The sequence below is a fragment of the Protomyctophum parallelum genome (assembly GCF_964188405.1).
Source record: "Protomyctophum parallelum genome assembly, chromosome: 1".
Classification (NCBI taxonomy): domain Eukaryota; kingdom Metazoa; phylum Chordata; class Actinopteri; order Myctophiformes; family Myctophidae; genus Protomyctophum; species Protomyctophum parallelum.
The window spans coordinates 43,385,069-43,402,972 of NC_139697.1; the positions used below are offsets into that span (position 1 = coordinate 43,385,069).

A 17,904-nucleotide genomic window follows, 5' to 3' on the forward strand; every position below is an offset into this window, starting at 1 on the left:
AATGTCACAAAACACCACATCACATACCAAAAATAACCCATGTCATGCATTAAACCAAAACATTAAGACATCATGAACCGTGCAACTGTCACAAAATACACCACCACCTACCAAAAATAACCCAAGTCATACATTAAACCAAAACATTAAGACATCATGAACCGTGCAAATGTCACAAAACACCACACCACATACCAAAAATAACCCAAGTCATACATTAAACCAAAACATTAAGACATCATGAACCGTGCAAATGTCACAAGACACCACACCACATACCAAAAATAACCCAAGTCATACATTAAACCAAGACAATAAGACATCATGAACCGTGCAAATGTCACAAAATACACCACCACTTACCAAAAATACCCCAAGTCATACATTAAAACAAAACCTTAAGACACCGTGAACCATGCAAATGTCACAAAACCCCACATCAGATACCAAAAATAACCCAAGTCATACATTAAACCAAAACATTAAGACATCATGAACCATGCAACTGTCACAAAACACCACACCACATACCAAAAATACCCCATGTCATACATTAAAACAAAACCTTAAGACAACGTGAACCATGCAAATGTCACAAAACACCACATCACATACCAAAAATAACCCATGTCATGCATTAAAACAAAACATTAAGACATCATGAACCATGCAACTGTCACAAAATACGCCACCACGTACCAAAATAATCCAAGTCATACATTAAAACAAAACCTTAAGACAACCTGAACCATGCAAAACTTTACCAAACAGTAAAAAACAAACGGTTACAACATCAACAACACTTAACACAAATATTTTCACCCCACAGATGCAGTAGATTGAAAAGTTGCTTCCTACCTTTGAGTTAGTGATGCTGAAAAACACCCAGATCCAAATGTATATTCCATATTTCCATATGTAGTAACTAAGTGTGGACTGTCAACACGGAGGCACACATTGACAGTTGTGATCATGCGCAGATTGCATCACCTCTGCTCCACCATACTGGGTACAAATTAAACGGCCATTAGGGGGAGCCATAGTACAGTGAAATACAATGGGGACTGAGGAATAGCTATTGATTCACTGACTGAATACTTTTATTGGCAGAAGTGTAATCAGTATAGGATACAGTCAACCACATATCCAAAGGGATCACTGATAAAAGTCCTTGCTGTCTTGTTTCCATTCGGTCCAGGGTAATCAATTCATAATCATGGCATATATTATGATATATATATATATATATATATATATATATATATATATATATATATATATATATATATATATGTGTAGGCCTGCATGTTGGGGGACAAAGAAGGGCTTATAAGGATGTGGAGGTAGTCACTAGACATAGGTCAGGGGGGGGCAATCTTTATTTTATTTTTATAAATATAAATACCTTGGAATACCGAGGTATAGATTATCAATATCGGCATCGTACCGTACTGTAAAATCTCATACCATGGCATGCCTAGTTTGTACCGTCTACCAGAGGGAAGTAGCTGGAAGTCGGTGCAGGGTGGATGAGACGGGGTCGTTTGCTATCTTGATAGTTTTTTTTTTTTTTACGAAGTATCTCATTGTAGATACAGCCTAATTGCTGGTGTCTCTTCCCAATTATTTTTGAGGCTAGATTTACTAATCGCTGCAGCTTGCTTCTTCCTTTGACCTTTAGACTGCCAAACCACATTGCCATGTTAAAACACAAGACTCCCTCTATCAGGTTTTTATAGACTGTTTCCACGATATGCTTGCTCACTCTAAAGGAGTTGAGCTTGCGTAGTAGGTGAAGACGTTGGTTACAAGTTTTAAAAATCTGTTCAGTATTTTCACTGAAAATGAGTTTGCTGTCAATATATCTGCCTAAGTATTTAAAACTGTCTACTACCTCCACTATTTGTCCACCATTTGTAATGGCCTGCACAGGTTCCTCTTCATGAATGACAAGCTTCTTTTGTTTTTGTCACAATGATCCCTAACGAGTTTTTTTTTTTTTTCTTCCCCGCACCAGTTCTGAAGAGATAATAGATATGCTCTGTATGATTCCTCCCCACTGTCCCCCCTTCCTCAGTAAGACAACTGAGACCACTGCTTGCGGTTGAAAGGAAACGTAAAATCAATAAAAAGCTGGCCTAGTAAGATGGGGATAAGCAGGCTGATAGTTGCATAATCAGTTCCTCTCTGACTTTTATAACCAAACTGGAAATAATCTAAGCTGTTAAAAACCATCGCTATAATTTGTCTGCTTATAACTCATTCAATACATTTTCCCAAAAATGGGAGTAAGAGCAATACACACACACACATACACACACACACACACACCCAGCAAAAGCATGTCCCTGTCACGACCCATATACGAACTATTGATCCCAGACACACACACAGATAGAATCAATAGGACAGTTCGCCTACACAAATCAGTGCATGCACAGTTCAGTTTGAACAGATGGGCATTAACTGCCTCACACAAAAGCAGAACTAGAATCATATTGATCCCCCAACTGCCAAAGATGAAAATGCCATTATCAGGATCAATACGATGAGATCATCAGATACCGGAAACTCCAATCAGCAAAATCAATACTATGACGTCATCGGAAAAAAAGGGTTAGGCCCCGCCCCCTCGTCCCTAGGGAGTGTCTTCAGTGCCGAAATCGGACATAGGGGTCCCTGGGGAATAATAGTGCCTCTTACTACTACTAGTATGCTAACTTTCCAGGAACAGAAAACCTGTGGTTTCTATTAGCTTGGATTCCCCATTGATGATGTCACTGCTAGGCCGGGGGTTCTGAAATGTCCACAGCCCACCGAACAGACCAAAATGATACCATTATTATTATAAAGAGCATTAGTGAGGACCAATTATATGAAGATAGGTAGAAAATGAGTGAGGTTGTCATTTTGCTGGGGACCTCCTGGAACCCTTGTGGGGCGGCAGTGGCTCAGGGGTAGAGTGCCTGGATGGGAACCGTAAGGTTGCCAGTTCAAACCCAGGTTCCCCCAGAGTTACTGTCGAAGTGTCCTTGAGCAAGACACTGAACCCCTAATTGCTCCCGATGTGCTAGTTGGTGCCTTGCATGGTTTCCGCTGCCATCGGTGTATGAATGGGTGAATGTAATGCACAATCTCTGTAAAGCGCCTTGGATAAAGGCGCTATATAAATGCACCATTTACCATTTACCATTTACCCTCTCAAGGACACCCTGGGTGTCCCCTCAAGCCACTTTGAGAACCACTGGGTTAGATGTTTAAATTAAAACGCTTCAAAGTTGGATGTGACAGACAAACAAACAGGATACATGCAAGACACACTATTGGGTTATCATGCTGTCAATGTCAAGCACAGTTATCCGATGGAATGTTGTTAAAATTAGTATTTAAATAGCTATAATTAACAATTACACAATTATTAATGGAAAGATTGTGATGAGGCTGGTCTGTTTGTACAGTAGGCCTACTGTATGTACACAGTATATCACTCAGTCCACCAGAGGGAGGAGAAAACGCCAACACATACGTGCGCTGAAAAACGTACTACGCAGACACCCCAAATTGTTTGTTTTGAATGTTTACACTTGTGGGTTTGTGACTAGGGTTGTAAACAGATAATCAAACTAATTGATTCAAGTAATCAAAAATGATTGAATTTAAAGGTATATTCAGTGATTTCACTTAATTCAAATATCACTTATTTTTTTGTTTTGTTGTGATAATCCTCCCTACTATAGAGTGTGCTTGCCATATAAGGAGTTCCTCCCTGTCCCCAGTTAACCCCTGGGGGTCAAATAACCTTAGGTTTCGTTTTTGGCTCTCTATCCTGATTGGATGAAAGGCTTAGGTCCCAGCCAAAAACGAAACCTAAGGATTTTTTAGTGAAAACACTGAATATACCTTTAATAAAATAATAAATTTTCCTAAATACTGAACGCATTTGATTGTTGCGGTACATTCTGAGCTTGTAGATCAGCTATTTCTGCAATTTTTCAGCCAAAAAAACACTAATCGAAAAGGTCATCAATAGAATAATCTCTAAAGATAATCATGAGATTGCTGTATCCATATTTGTGGTGTGTGTGTGTGTGTGTGTGTGTGTGTGTGTGTGTGTGTGTGTGTGTGTGTGTGTGTGTGTGTCCACTGTCCAGGATGTGTGTCTCACCTGACGTCTTCCAGCTTGCGGCTGATAGCAGAGCCCATGCTGGACAGTGCTGCCGTGGCCTTCTGACCCGCTTGGGACAACGTCTCTGATGTCTTCTTATAGCTGGGAGGAGGACAGAGAGGGACACAGAGACGAGAGGGGACAGACAGACAGACAGAGAGAGATACAGTATGATATAACTTTAACCCATTCTGACATGAGATCAGATTCATACGAGGTTTCCGCCGGACACACACTGGTCTGATGAACCCATTCTGACCTGAGATCAGATTCAAAAAATGTCAGTCGCTCTTCGATTTTTCAAAAATAGCAGACCTACAAGCTCGTATCGCGCCACTCGGTGGCGCGATATGAGCTTGTAGATCTGCTATTTTTAAATAGCTAAAGCATAACATGATGCTGACACCAAAATGGGTGCCCGGTCAGAATGGGTTAATGTCAGAGTCATCTGTTTGCTTTGAACACAACACAGTACATTTATAACTGCAGGCTGAAAGTCTTCTATTTAGAGTTCAACTATGGGAACAATTCCAACAGAGTCCGTATTATTTCATGTCATTATAAGGGGAAATAGCAGATCTACAAGCTCTTGAACTTGTGGATTTTCTATTTTTCACTGCACGACACCATCGTTTCACAAAGTATAAAATAGGGCTTGAGCAGCTAAAATCATTACTGAAAACATTTCAGTTTCTTGAGGGGGCTCCCGGGAACCCCCAAAACCAAGGAATAACCCGTAGGTTAGCGAACAGGGCCCTCCAGGGGCCTTGGGAGAAAAGACGTCAAAGACGTCAATGGCAGGGAATGCCGTTATCTTTTAACAAAGACATGAAGGGGTTTTCTACAGAAAGCACCAAATAAAACATAATATGCAAAGAGATTCTCTAACAGCACTAGGTTCCGTTATGTTAAATAGTTTATACTTTCTACAGGAACTTTGAACAACGCACCACATCGACAGAGATGCCAATCTTACAAATTCACGTGAAGTTATGGCATCCGCTAAACCTAGAGGTTTAAGAATCTCTAGGTTAGCGGACGCTTTTCATGCCAAGTACCCCCAAATATGCAATGGTTAAAACTGTTTAAGTGCCATGCCCGTAATCCCGTAACCCCGACGTCTTTGCAATGGGTGCCATGCCCGTAAAGACGTAATTTCAACACAAAAAAAAGAAAAAAAAAACTTTTTTTTTTTTACTTAAAAAAAAAAAACGTCCTCTCTTTTTTTATAATGGGAGAATTGGCACTCAGAGCCTAAACTGGTGACCACCAGGTGGCGCTGAAGGAGGTGCACGCACATCCACAAATTGCAACGGGTGCAGGATCCAAAAAATAACTGAGAGAGGAGAGAGGAGATCTGCACACCGTTTTAAAATCTCCCAAAATAATGTATTGACAAACAGACTAGCGGACACAGACTAGCCTCACAGGCCTTCGTCAGGTATACTGAGTGAGAGTATACCTGACGAAGGCTCAAACTATATTTAATTTCCTGAAAAATGAACATGTTGGAGTTAGGTGGTTTCTTCCCGACAGCAGAGCTATTCTAAATGGGACCCAGTGTATTTTCATGTTGCAGCTGTATCAGTACCTGGCCCAAGCTGTTCCCTAGCAACGCAATTCCACTGTCAAGCCACTGTTGTCACATAGCAACTGAGCACCACCCACTCAGCCTCAGGGGCCACCGTGGCTGAGTGGGTAGAGAGAAGCCATCTGGTAATCAGAAGGTCAGTGGTTTGTCTACATGTCCATGTAGTGGAGCTGGATGAAACTAGAACTGAAACTTTAAAAAATAATAATACTTCGTTTGGGTACAAACTCTACTCTACGAAAAGTACAATTTGTTGCCGATACATTTGTACTTTTAAAAGTTTCAAATGCATGCTTGAGTAGGCTTGTTGTAACTTCATTATTCATATTGTGGTATTGCTTAAGTATAACAGCAAGTAAAGAGTAATTCTTCCACCACTACAGCATGAACATGTAATGTTAAGCCCCGATTGTATGCCCTATTTTTTTACTATTTATATCGAACCTCGTGAGCTTGTACACATTGGCAATGTTCAACAAGGGACACCAAGACATGCGACATAAATTTGGGTCTCACTGTACGTACGCTGTGGATGTAGTGACCTCCTGCCAGCTTTTGGTGATGTTCTGTTTGAGTTCGTTGAGTGGAGTGATGCCCAGTTTCCTCTTAATGTCTGCCATGTGCTTCTCCTTGTGTGCAAGCACCTGGGATAGAGTCTGAATCTCATCCTCCACCTTACAGCGCGCGCACACACACACACACACACACACAATGCAGATGTTACACATAGAAAATAAATAAGTGTTCCCAGATCGCAGTCGTGCAAATACCCGACGATCATTCACGGTCTCTGTGAGTTCAGTGTGAGTACACATTGTGTACTGTACGTTGATTGAAATCAGTGCTTCTTTTCATAATCGTTCAATAACCTCAATTGAGGAAAACGTTTATATCGTCATCATCATCATCATCCTCATCATCCTGTGCTGCTAACCTTGACGAGGTCCGCTTGCAGTTCCTCCCGCTCCTCGTCTGTCAGGGCGGGGGGCGACGGGGGGCCGCTGACCGCCGTCACCGCATCCTCCCCCACCTCCGGAATGCTGTCTGGACGCTTCTGAGACACTGAGAGAGAGAGAGAGAGAGAGAGAGAGAGAGAGAGAGAGAGAGAGAGAGAGAGAGAGAGAGAGAGAGAGAGAGAGAGAGAGAGAGAGAGAGAGAGAGATCTTACAGCTGTGTGAACGTTATGGGTGAGCGGCGTGCTAGCATTACTTTAGTTTGTTCCTGCAAAAAAACTATCCAAAAAAAGGAACGTTTCTGTGATTCTGTCACACAGCCAATGGATTATTTGATTGGTTTCCCTATAGGTCAGTCAGTGGTTCTCATTTCTCAAATGGGGTTCAGTCAGTGACCCTAATGGACCCTTAGGGTTCTGTAACTCTAAGAGCGTTTGGTACACATACCCACTGCTCTATACATGCCATGGTGTAACACAACTAGGACACTATAGTAAACAACAATACAAGTAATGCCCTTTGAAACGTACACAATATACTGTAGCAACACTTTTTCCAGTAATGATATTGATTTTGTTTTTTTCGCCATTGATGATTTGTTGTTATTCTTCACGTCACGTCTATGAATTGATTGCATAGGGAAATTGCAAGTGCTGCTCAACCTTTTCAGGACACGACTACACTCCATCATGACCTCTCCTCCACCAGGAAACCACAGCCACCGATGCAGTGTTGATTTTGACAGCACATTTTAATATATTGAATTCCTCAACTCCTATCAGGGGGGGGGGGGTGTCCACCAGTTCAAATGGCTATTGGCTATTTTCAAAATGGCCGAAATGTATATAGGCAGGGCTGACTATGTAAAAGTAATCTAAATCTACAAAGTAACTAAAGTTTTCAAATAAATGTAGTAGAGTAAAAGTATTAATATGTGGATCCGAGACGCAGTGCAGTCGAAGTAAATAGTAAATAGTACTCAAGAACAGTATTAAAGTAAATCTACTTAGTTACCTTCCACCACAGCGTACTGTACAGCAACACGAAAACTGGATTGTATTTGTCTCTCACACTCACAGAAAACATTGCGCGCACGCGCACGCACACACACACACACACACACACACACACACACACACACACACACACACACACACACACACACACACACACACACACACACACACACACACACACACACACACACACACACACACACACACACACACACACCCCTTTGATGCAGTCTCTAGCTAATATGAGCAGCAGCAGAACATCAATAATACAAGCAGAGTGTGGATGGAGACGTGTGTGTGTGTGTGTGTGTGTGTGTGTGTGTGTGTGTGTGGGGGGGGGGGGGGGTGCTCTGACAGCGCTGGGGGTCCGCTGAAACTCGGGTCATTAGGAGCTGTCACTCAAACGGTCTGACCTGTTCACCCGCACGGCTACAACACCCTGCGCCGCTAACCTGCAACGGAATCTAGTTTTTCCATTGGATGTAAAACACACTCTCATTGATTTTAGGGTTGAAACGTGAGAACGATGGACCGCATGACAGTAATCAGTGGTGGGAAGTAACTACTAGGCATGCAACGATTCACTCGACTCACGATACGATTCCTATCACGATATGAGGTTCACGATACGATTTTTCACGATATTAAAAAATATATATATTTTAAATTTTATATAATTTATCTTCCCCCCTGAGATTTTTTATTTAACTAAATTGCAAAAGAAGTATCATTACTTTTGACAGTGCAGAAACATAATTGCCTTCCTTGATGAGCATCGACAACTATCATCACCTGGGCACAGACACACACAGCTCCCCTCTACAGTCACAGACACACACAGCTCCCCTCTACAGTCACAGACACACACAGCTCCCCTCTACAGTGCTCTACTACTGAAAGTGACTATCATTTCTCTCCAAAAGCACTTGAATATGATGGAATATGACTAAAGCTCACATTTCACATCACACATCACACTTGAAAACGATATATCGTTACATGCTTAGTAACTACGTATATTTACTCAAGTACTGTACTGAAGTATAGGTTTGAGGTATTTCCAACTTATCAACATTTAAGGGGCAGAGACCGAATGGCCTATGGTCCCTTATTTTGTTGTATATTGTATTGCATGTAGGCCTATGTTTGAGGTACGAACAGCTGCAATACCACTCTGTGACCTAAAAGTGGCGCTGTTGAGCAGCCTAAAAGGGCCATTAATTAACACTGAGCACTTCTATAACTATAACTGCAGCCAGCCAGCGGTGTCATTGAGCAGTCTGCACCGCTCAGTTCACATGGGTGTGATTCTTCTTATTGTTTGGTCCCGTCTTATCACTGCTTGCAGCTATATTTGTACTTCTACTCCAGTGCATCTCAGAGGAAAATGTACTTTTTAATTCCACAATGATTATTTTCTTTAGTTACAAAGTCACTTTGCAGATTTAGATTATTCTTTCAAAACGTACATTGACCACTTCAGTCCCATATATACTTGAAAATAGGGGGTGCATACTTAGTTTAGACTAGTCATTCGTTAGACATGGGTTAAGGTTAGGTTTAGGTGTGCTGCCCCGTGGGAGGTTAGGTTTAGACTAGTCATTGGTTAGACATGGATTAAGGTTAGGTTTAGGTGTGCTGCCCCGTGGGAGGTTAGGTTTAGACTAGTCATTGGTTAGACATGGATTAAGGTTAGGTTTAGGTGTGCTGCCCCGTGGGAGGTTAGGTTTAGACTAGTCATTGGTTAAACATGGGTTAAGGTTAGGTTTAGGTGTGCTGCCCCGTGGGAGGTTAGGTTTAGGGTGAGGGTTTGAGATAGTAGGTTGTAGTTGTAGGACTAATGACTGGTCTAATCAATGACTAGTCTAAACCAAAAACTGTCTAAACTACGTACTGCACCCGGAAATAGCCAGTCTACAAGCTCAAAACGCGCCTGAGCTTGTAGATTTGCTATTTTCAAAAGATTTGTACATATATTTAATTTGAAACCTTGGCCATTTCATGCACAATGAGTTATTTTATTTACTTGTAGCCTATATTTTGATACCAATACAAAGCTTTTTTATTCACGTAAACTTTGAATAATGGACATTTACTTGTTTACAGAGTATTTCTACATTGCAGTACTGATAATTTAGTCAAGTTAAAAAGAACCACTGGCTGGTGGTGGTGGTGGAGGTGTTGGGTTTTCAAAGTCATTCTGCACTGTGCAACCACACAAATCTATGAGAAATTAATGCCACCGAATTAGTACAGAATCTTAACCCATTCTGAACGGGCACCCATTTTGGTGTCGGCATCATGTTATGCTTTAGCTATTTAAAAATAGCAGATCTACGAGCTTGTAGGTCTGCTATTTTTGAAAAAAATCGAAGAACGACTGACATTTTTAGAATCTGATCTCAGATCAGAATGGGTTGATCAGACCAGTGTGTGTCCAGTGGAAACCTCGTATGAATCTGATCTCAGGTCAGAATGAAGGTCAAAATAACATAGAAAGCATAGAAATAAAGCAGACCATCAATACACAGCACAACATGCAGCTCTACAGGCCCACTATCGGACATGTACAGGGGGAAAAGGCCAAAATGGTGCCATGGTACCGATCGTATTGGCTACCGATTGCCACTTTTTGTCTTTTCTGCTCTTTATTGATAGTTGAAGTGAAGGGAGGGAGAGAAGGGGGAGTCAGACACGCTGCAAAGGTCGTCATGAACATGAACGCGACACGAACACAACACGTGCCACGCTGTCAGGCCAGAACCTGAATCGGGGAACGTCAAATTGGGGTCCGCGGGCTAATAAATGTGGGGCTTCTTGACATGAGAAAGTATGACAAACCACTGCTCATAGGGTATACACTGATTGCACAAGGCCAAACAAACATCATGCTATTGTCGTGTATTTTCACACAACTTAAAGGTTTTATGACATTCATTTTCATTTATTTTTCTTTTTCATTTTTTCTTTTAGGTTTTATGACCTCAATTACACCCAAAAAACCTGAACTTTAAACATTCAGTGGATTTTCTGTGGTCTGAAGTTTTCTTTTGGGTTTGGAAGCCTTTTGAGCAACAATGAAAACAGGCAACACAGTGAAAACAGTGACATCTGCTGGCAAATCCCATTGACATATATGGGATTTGCAGTAAGTGATGTCACTTACTGCCGGCAAATCAGAGCACCTGTTTGAGCCAGAAAACCACAGATCACAGAAAATCTACTGAATGTTAAAAGTTCATGTTTTTTGGGTGCAATTGAGATTAGAAAACCTAAAAAAAAACAAGAACAATTCCAAAACCTTTTTTTTAATGTCACAATCCCTTTAAATTTGGAGACCACACTATAATATTCATTCAATCATTCAGCTCATCTCCCTGGGAGGGGATTTTTACAGCGAGGGAGGTTGTCACCGTTGGGAGTGTTTTTTTTGTCACGGGCCTGCCATCAACAACATGCTACAGTACTTGACTACAGAGGAAATCAGTGTGTGCTCAAAATAATGAGAAGAAAAAAATTTATGTATGCAAATAAAATAAAATAAAATAAATACATTATCTGCATAGCGATTATTCTATCAATTACCATTCGATTAATTGAACAAATAATAAATAATACATGTTGGAATTAATTGAATTCGTGAAAAGTGTTTTTGGGTGTTTCTTTTAAATAAAAAACAAACATTCATTATGTAATATTAATGTTATATTATCATTAATAAAATCCAATTCAGTTTTGGGGTTTGCTTAGCGGTAATTAATTACAAGCCTAAGGGAGCAGCACGTGTTGATTGGCAAAATATATGCATGTCAAAACACGACGATCAACTGGAGCGAAAGTGAGATTCCGTTATTAGCAAAAGCAAAACAAAAACAATTCCACTGTTTAATTTGCACAACTGGTAGTGCTATCAAATTAATCCATGAAGCCGTCAAAGCTGCAGCATCACTTGGAGACAACCCATAGTCAACTTATTGACTGCCAATGACGTATCTTTGAAAAACAAAGAAGGGTCCCGCACACTGTCAGAAACTTGCCAAAAATGTTGCTCTTCCTGCTTCATCTCGCTCTCAGTTAAGGGGGCCAAGATTTAAAGACACCCGGTCTGCCCTACACCAAATCTCTTCACCATGAATAGCTGATCTACAAGAGCTGCTGTGGCGTGAATATCGTTCTACCGGTACAGGTTCTACAGGGGAAGTGGAGGTAGGATTTTGTTGCGGTTAATCGTGGAGGTGGAAATCAAATGTGCAGGAAGTAGTAAATCTAGCGCTCACACTATCATTGTGCAGACAAAACTATCATTCTCATACATATTGCCTTTCTTTCATCTCTATCTCTCTCTTACTCTGGCGCACACCAGTGTTATAATAGTTTTGTTTTTTTCATTATAGTTTAGTTTTAGTTAGTTTTGACATATTTTTTTCTAATTCAGTTAGTTTTAGTTAGTTTTTAGAGCGGGTTTGCTAGTTTTTATTTAGTTTTTATTTTGGTGAAAATGCTTAGTTTTAGTTTAGTTTTAGTTTAGTTGTAGTTTAGTTTTAGTTTTTTTCGTACTTTGGTTTAGAGTTAGCGTGGCTACATGCTGCCGTACGGTGCTGAAAACTGTCGTAAAACTTGTTGGAGAAATGAGGAAATTAATCTAATGAATTTAAAAGGATTATAATATAAATATCCGAAAGGCATATACATATTGATAAAAACTAAAACTAAGCGTATTTTGTCTATAATTTCAGTTAGTTTTGAGGACACACAATACAGTTTCAGTTTAGTTATCGTTTTTTAATTTATTTTTAGTTTTTATTAGTTTCAGTTAACTAAAATGTTTTTTTAATTCTAGTTTTCGTTTTTTAGTTAGTTTTAGTTAACTATTATAACCTTGGCGCACACACACACACACACACACACACACACACACACACACACACACACACACACACACACACACACACACACACACACACACACACACACACACACACACACACACACACACACACACACAATGGCAGCAACAGATACCTCGGTCAGAGAGGCTATAGTATCATGTCCTGTACACAAACTCCTGAGTGTAAATTTCACCCCCAGTATTAATATCTTTATTTACTGACATCTGACGTGGCTGTGATTTAACCACATTAACCCTCTAGTGATTCAGCAAAAATGGATGATCTGCAAGCTCACAATGCGCCATGTGGCAGCACAACATGACAATTGTGAGCAATTGTAGCTGAACAGATTTTGTTTAGAGGGGAAAGAAAAGTAGGAGACTTAGTGGATTATATAGGATATAAGTGGTGAATTAGAGCAACATTCTAGATTCAATAGTTGTCATGTAGTCATAGAAGAACAAGCAGCGGAATTATTGAATTTAACATTCAGCATTTTAAATTTGTTTGGCTTTTAGGCTTTGTAAACTAAAATGGAACGCCAGTGACCGAGTCCTGGAGGCACCTTGTCCACACCACAGCCTATAGTAAAGGTGTCAGGCATAAGTAAGTAAAAACAAATGTTTACAGGGCAGATACGACATCCGTGCGCACACACACACACACACACACACACACACACACACACACGCACACACACACACACACACACACACACACACACACACGCACACACACACACACACACACACACACAATGACCAGGAAGTCCAACTCAGCACTAGAGGAACAGGTTCAGCAGGGTGACACTGTACCGTCAGCATTGGGAAATGTCCTCCTGTAGGCTAGAATGTGAGCTCTGCGTGCATGCGTGTGTGCGTGCGTGTGTGCATGCGTGTGTGCGTGCGTGCATGCGTGCGAACACTGTAGCCATAGGTGAGTCTTGTGAGAGGGGGAGGCTTGTGACAACTTAAAGGAACATTTCACATTTTTCAACATCTGTAATTATGAGTGCTCATTCCTCACTAGTGCTCGCTACGGGACATTGTCATTTCTGTCTACATCTCTCTCTTTCCCTCCGTTTCTCGCTCGCACGCACACAGATCCATCCACCCACCCACCAGTGGTGAAGTAAAATTCAACATACTAAATATCAGTAGCCAGTGGGTGGTTCGGGTATCTGGTTAGGATGCCTCTCGGGCGTCTCCCTAGGGAGGTCCACCAGGCACGTCCCACTGGGAGGAGACCCCCGACCAGACTCTCTGGTGGAGCCGTTGCCCCCCCCCCGACCAGACTACAGATATGCGGTTGAAGATGGATGGATGGAAACAGCAGTATAATAGTATTGTAGTGTAAAGGACCTATAACATAAAATTCAACTTTTTCAATTTATTTTGTGTTTTTGGGGCTCCCATGTGTGTTTTCTATCCCCACAAATAACCAATTTTGAACAATCAGGCCTTCATGTCATATGGGTGTTTTAATGGAAATTGCTCTCAGAAACAGCTCATCTGATTTTGGCCTCATCGTGATCAATGTCACTCATGTCACCTCATCAATGTCACCCTACTTTGTATAATTCCTCCATTTCTTCAGTCTTCAGTTGCAAATTTGCATTTCCACTTTGTTTACAATGTCCACCATTGTTGATTTTCCAAGCTGGCATGGAATGGAAACAAGCCTGGTTTTATCTAGCATGAGTATTATAATGACTAAAATATTAAATAATCTGCATATCAGCACCCTCTCCACCTCAGGACAGTGTGGTACTGCAGCTAAAACTGCTTTCAAAGTCCAGAAAGAATTGACAAGGCCTGGTTATATCAGAGTGGTGATTGAGGCTCAAACCATTAGAAATAACTTTGAGGGACATAGACAATATGATTATTAAATATTAAAAGCAGTTTTAAAATGCATGTTATTTGCGCTTTAACAATAACCTAAATAGATACATATTTCTGCAGAAAACAGGTGGGGTGTGGGTTTAAAGTGTGGTCCCATTAAATTGCTTATTGCTTTCAGTTCCAAGTAGCATGTATTTGCCTTCCTGTATATTTATGACCCTGTACATTACCAGGCTGTTGTGCTGCGTCCATAACCCTGTCACACTGTGTGGCATTAAGTGACATAGAGCACGGCTGTGGAGGCCATAATGACCCAGTGAGGAACACAAAAGGATGTGGACGTAATGAGCCATGTCAGGAGAGAGCTTAATGATGATTACACAACGCATATCATTAACTCCCCTTTAGCAATGACAAGCTAAACCAATGATTCTCTTTCTTTTTAACACCCCCCCCCCAATTCAGTCATTATGCCAGTTAATTCCCCCCACACTCATGTGTGTGTTGTCACAGCTGTTGTTACGACTGCAGGTCGCAGTTTACTATGAAAACCTGCACCTCGCGTCCGTCACTCCTCGTGACATGCTCCATATATGGCCAATTCAGAATTCATTCCATATGTTGATCTGACCTCATCAAACCTTGTACACTCCATAAATGGCAGTACAGAATTCATTCAGACCTGACCTCATCAAACCCTTAGAGATCTTCATATATGGAGCTGACCTGTTCTGACATTCCATATGTTGATCTGACCTCATCAAACCCTGTGTACACTCAAGACACGCTCCATATAATGCTGCCGTGCCTCAGGCGAGGACGCTTCTCACCCTCAGGGCGTCTTACCAGTATCCTACTGACTCTACGATTTCTACGGCTCTAGCAGAGAAGAGATTCTCAACCCGTTTAATTTCAAGGACCCCTAGCTAGTTTGACATGCATTAGTCTACGGACCACACATTTAATGCTATTTCTATCGCTGGGAGCCTCAATTTATATTGTAAAATCAATGTTGATTTAAACCCATTCTGACCGGGCACCCATTTTGGTGTTAGCATCATGTTATGCTTTATCTATTGAAAAATAGCAGATCTACAAGCTCATATCGCGCCACCGAGTGGCGCGATACGAGCTTGTAGGTCTGCCATTTTTGAAAAATCGAAGAACGACTAACATTTTTAAAATCTGATCTCGGGTCAGAATGGGTTCATCAGACCAGTGTGTGTCCAGTGGAAAACCTCGTATGAATCTGATCTCAGGTCAGAATGGATTAATGCTATTTCTATCGCTGGGAGCCTCAATTTATATTCCATCAAGGACCACTGGGGGTCCCCGGACCCCACTTTGGGAACTGTGCAGTGCACTAACACAACACATTGGGAGATTTGTAGATTGCTATTTTCACTAGGTTGGGTACCGGGCCGGGATACAATTTAATCAAATCAGGAGAACTTATGCAGGATAAAAAAAAGGGAAATTGGAAGTGATGAAACAAAACAAAAAAATGCATACAAATTTTGAGACACCATAACAATTTAAGCAGTTCTTCCGCATGTTTTAATAAAATTGGTATCCTGCTGACCTGAACACTTAAGTTATTTCCTGTTTACAAGAGCTGGAGAGACAGGGAGACCCGTTACTGAACAAACACTCTATAGCAATGATTACTATATAGAGTTTCATGAGAAAAATGAATTACGGTATATACTTCAACTCTCAGAGTGTACAAAATAACAGTGATATAACAGGTTTTCGTTATAACTAGTCCTTACCCATTCTTATTATTCATTATTATTATTATTAGTCTTTACCCGTTCGAAGACAGATCATAGCCTGTTACGGTATTTAGTATTACGCTATACCATGTCTCGCCCAATTTACCGTTTACGTTCAACAGTGTCACTTCTTCCCAACATGCATTGCACTACGTGTCACGTGATCTAAAATGGCAACCACGCATGCACAATACTGGGGCATACATATACACACAAACACAGGAATACTGTCGCCAAACACTGTGGTTGGTATTAATTCTACCTCTGCCAAAGTAATCACGACCATTTATCTGAATGCCATTCCCGACAAAACATCTAACGTTTTGGTTCACACAATGCAACGGCAAGATCTTACAACAAATGCATTTACTTTTTAAAATCACTTTGGAAAGAACAAGGCAGGTGTGCACGCCAGGCGAGCGAGTGCCCATACCTCAAGCCCCCCATGCAGGTTCTCACACATCAAGTAAACAAATGTGCTGTCCAAGTTGGCAATCACAGCAGTGGGCGGAAAAGTTTAATCGCATGAATACAAAAAGAATGAGCGCTCCCAACGCACGTCTAAGCCAATCAACGGAAATTGTTGTTGGGGAAACTTACAGGAGAGTCTGACATCATTATTCGACAGCTCTAGACAGATGTATTGTAAACGCACTATATAACTAAAGATATACACGTGTGAACAGGCTAGCAGCTTCTTGAAGAGCTGAAATAGTAAATCCACAATAACATTTTTGGTTGTCTGTCTGACAACACAACAGTGACACGATTAAAAGATGCCAAGGTCCAATTCTTAAAGTAGACAATTATAAATTACCCACACAAAAACATCTACTGTATGCATCAGCGTTTCATGAAACTGTCTGCGCAGCATGAAAACAAAGATGCACAGTTCAGCCTTCGGGGACTGCTCATCAAAACATGAAAAATGATACATTTCTTGAAATGGAAACAGAACCATATTTCTTTGTAGAAAGAATAAAGAACAAACACAAGTTCAATTCCTAAGAAGTTTTACAACTGCGCCATTATAATCCAGTCCTGACACTGTGACACAAATGCATCGCTCAAGTCCATCCCCACAGCTGATATGAGATGACGTAACATTCATTTCACCCACACACACACACACGACCCGTCGCCGCCACACACCCCCTCACCTCTGCCTGCTCTGTCGTGCTGCTGCTGCTGCTGCTGGGGGTGGGGGTGGGGGTGGTGGTGTCCCCCACCCGCCGCCGCCCGGGCGGCGGTGGCGGGGGAGCCCGGTGGCGTCTCGCCGTAGGCGGGCGACAGGTACAGGTAGCTGGTGTTGACTCCCTGCTCAAAGTCGAAGGGAGAGTGGTAGTCCTCCAGAGGGTCCATGCCTATGGCTGCTCCCTCCTCCGGTCCCAAAGCCGTGTCCCGCACGCAGCGCGCTCTATCCCTCCCTGGCCTGCCCTAACGCACCGTCCTACCGCCGCCCAACGCTGCTGCGCACAGCGCTGATTGTCTGCATGTGATCTCTCGGTGCGTACACACACACACACACACACACACACACACACACACACACACACTGTCTGTCTGGGTCGCTTGTTTACCGCTCCCAAGACTTCCCTGTGTGTGTGTGTGTGTGTGTGTGTGTGTGTACGCACGTGTTTGTATGACACACAATATCAGGAGTGTGACTGA

At 41.6% G+C, this 17,904-nt stretch overlaps 1 protein-coding gene across 1 annotated transcript in view; it reads right to left on the bottom strand.

Moving 5' to 3' along the window:
* Positions 1–17,595, bottom strand: part of tpd52 (tumor protein D52) — a gene marked incomplete at its 5' end in the record, with an annotated part of 40,265 nt that extends 22,670 nt beyond the window's left edge. Inside the window, 4 exons of the mRNA XM_083789831.1 lie at positions 4,166–4,267; positions 6,282–6,430; positions 6,691–6,818; positions 17,463–17,595. Of these exons, the coding sequence (XP_083645957.1) occupies positions 4,166–4,267; positions 6,282–6,430; positions 6,691–6,818; positions 17,463–17,595 (512 nt within the window). The remainder of the gene's footprint in view (positions 1–4,165; positions 4,268–6,281; positions 6,431–6,690; positions 6,819–17,462) is intronic.
* Between the last annotated feature and the right edge of the window lie 309 nt (positions 17,596–17,904).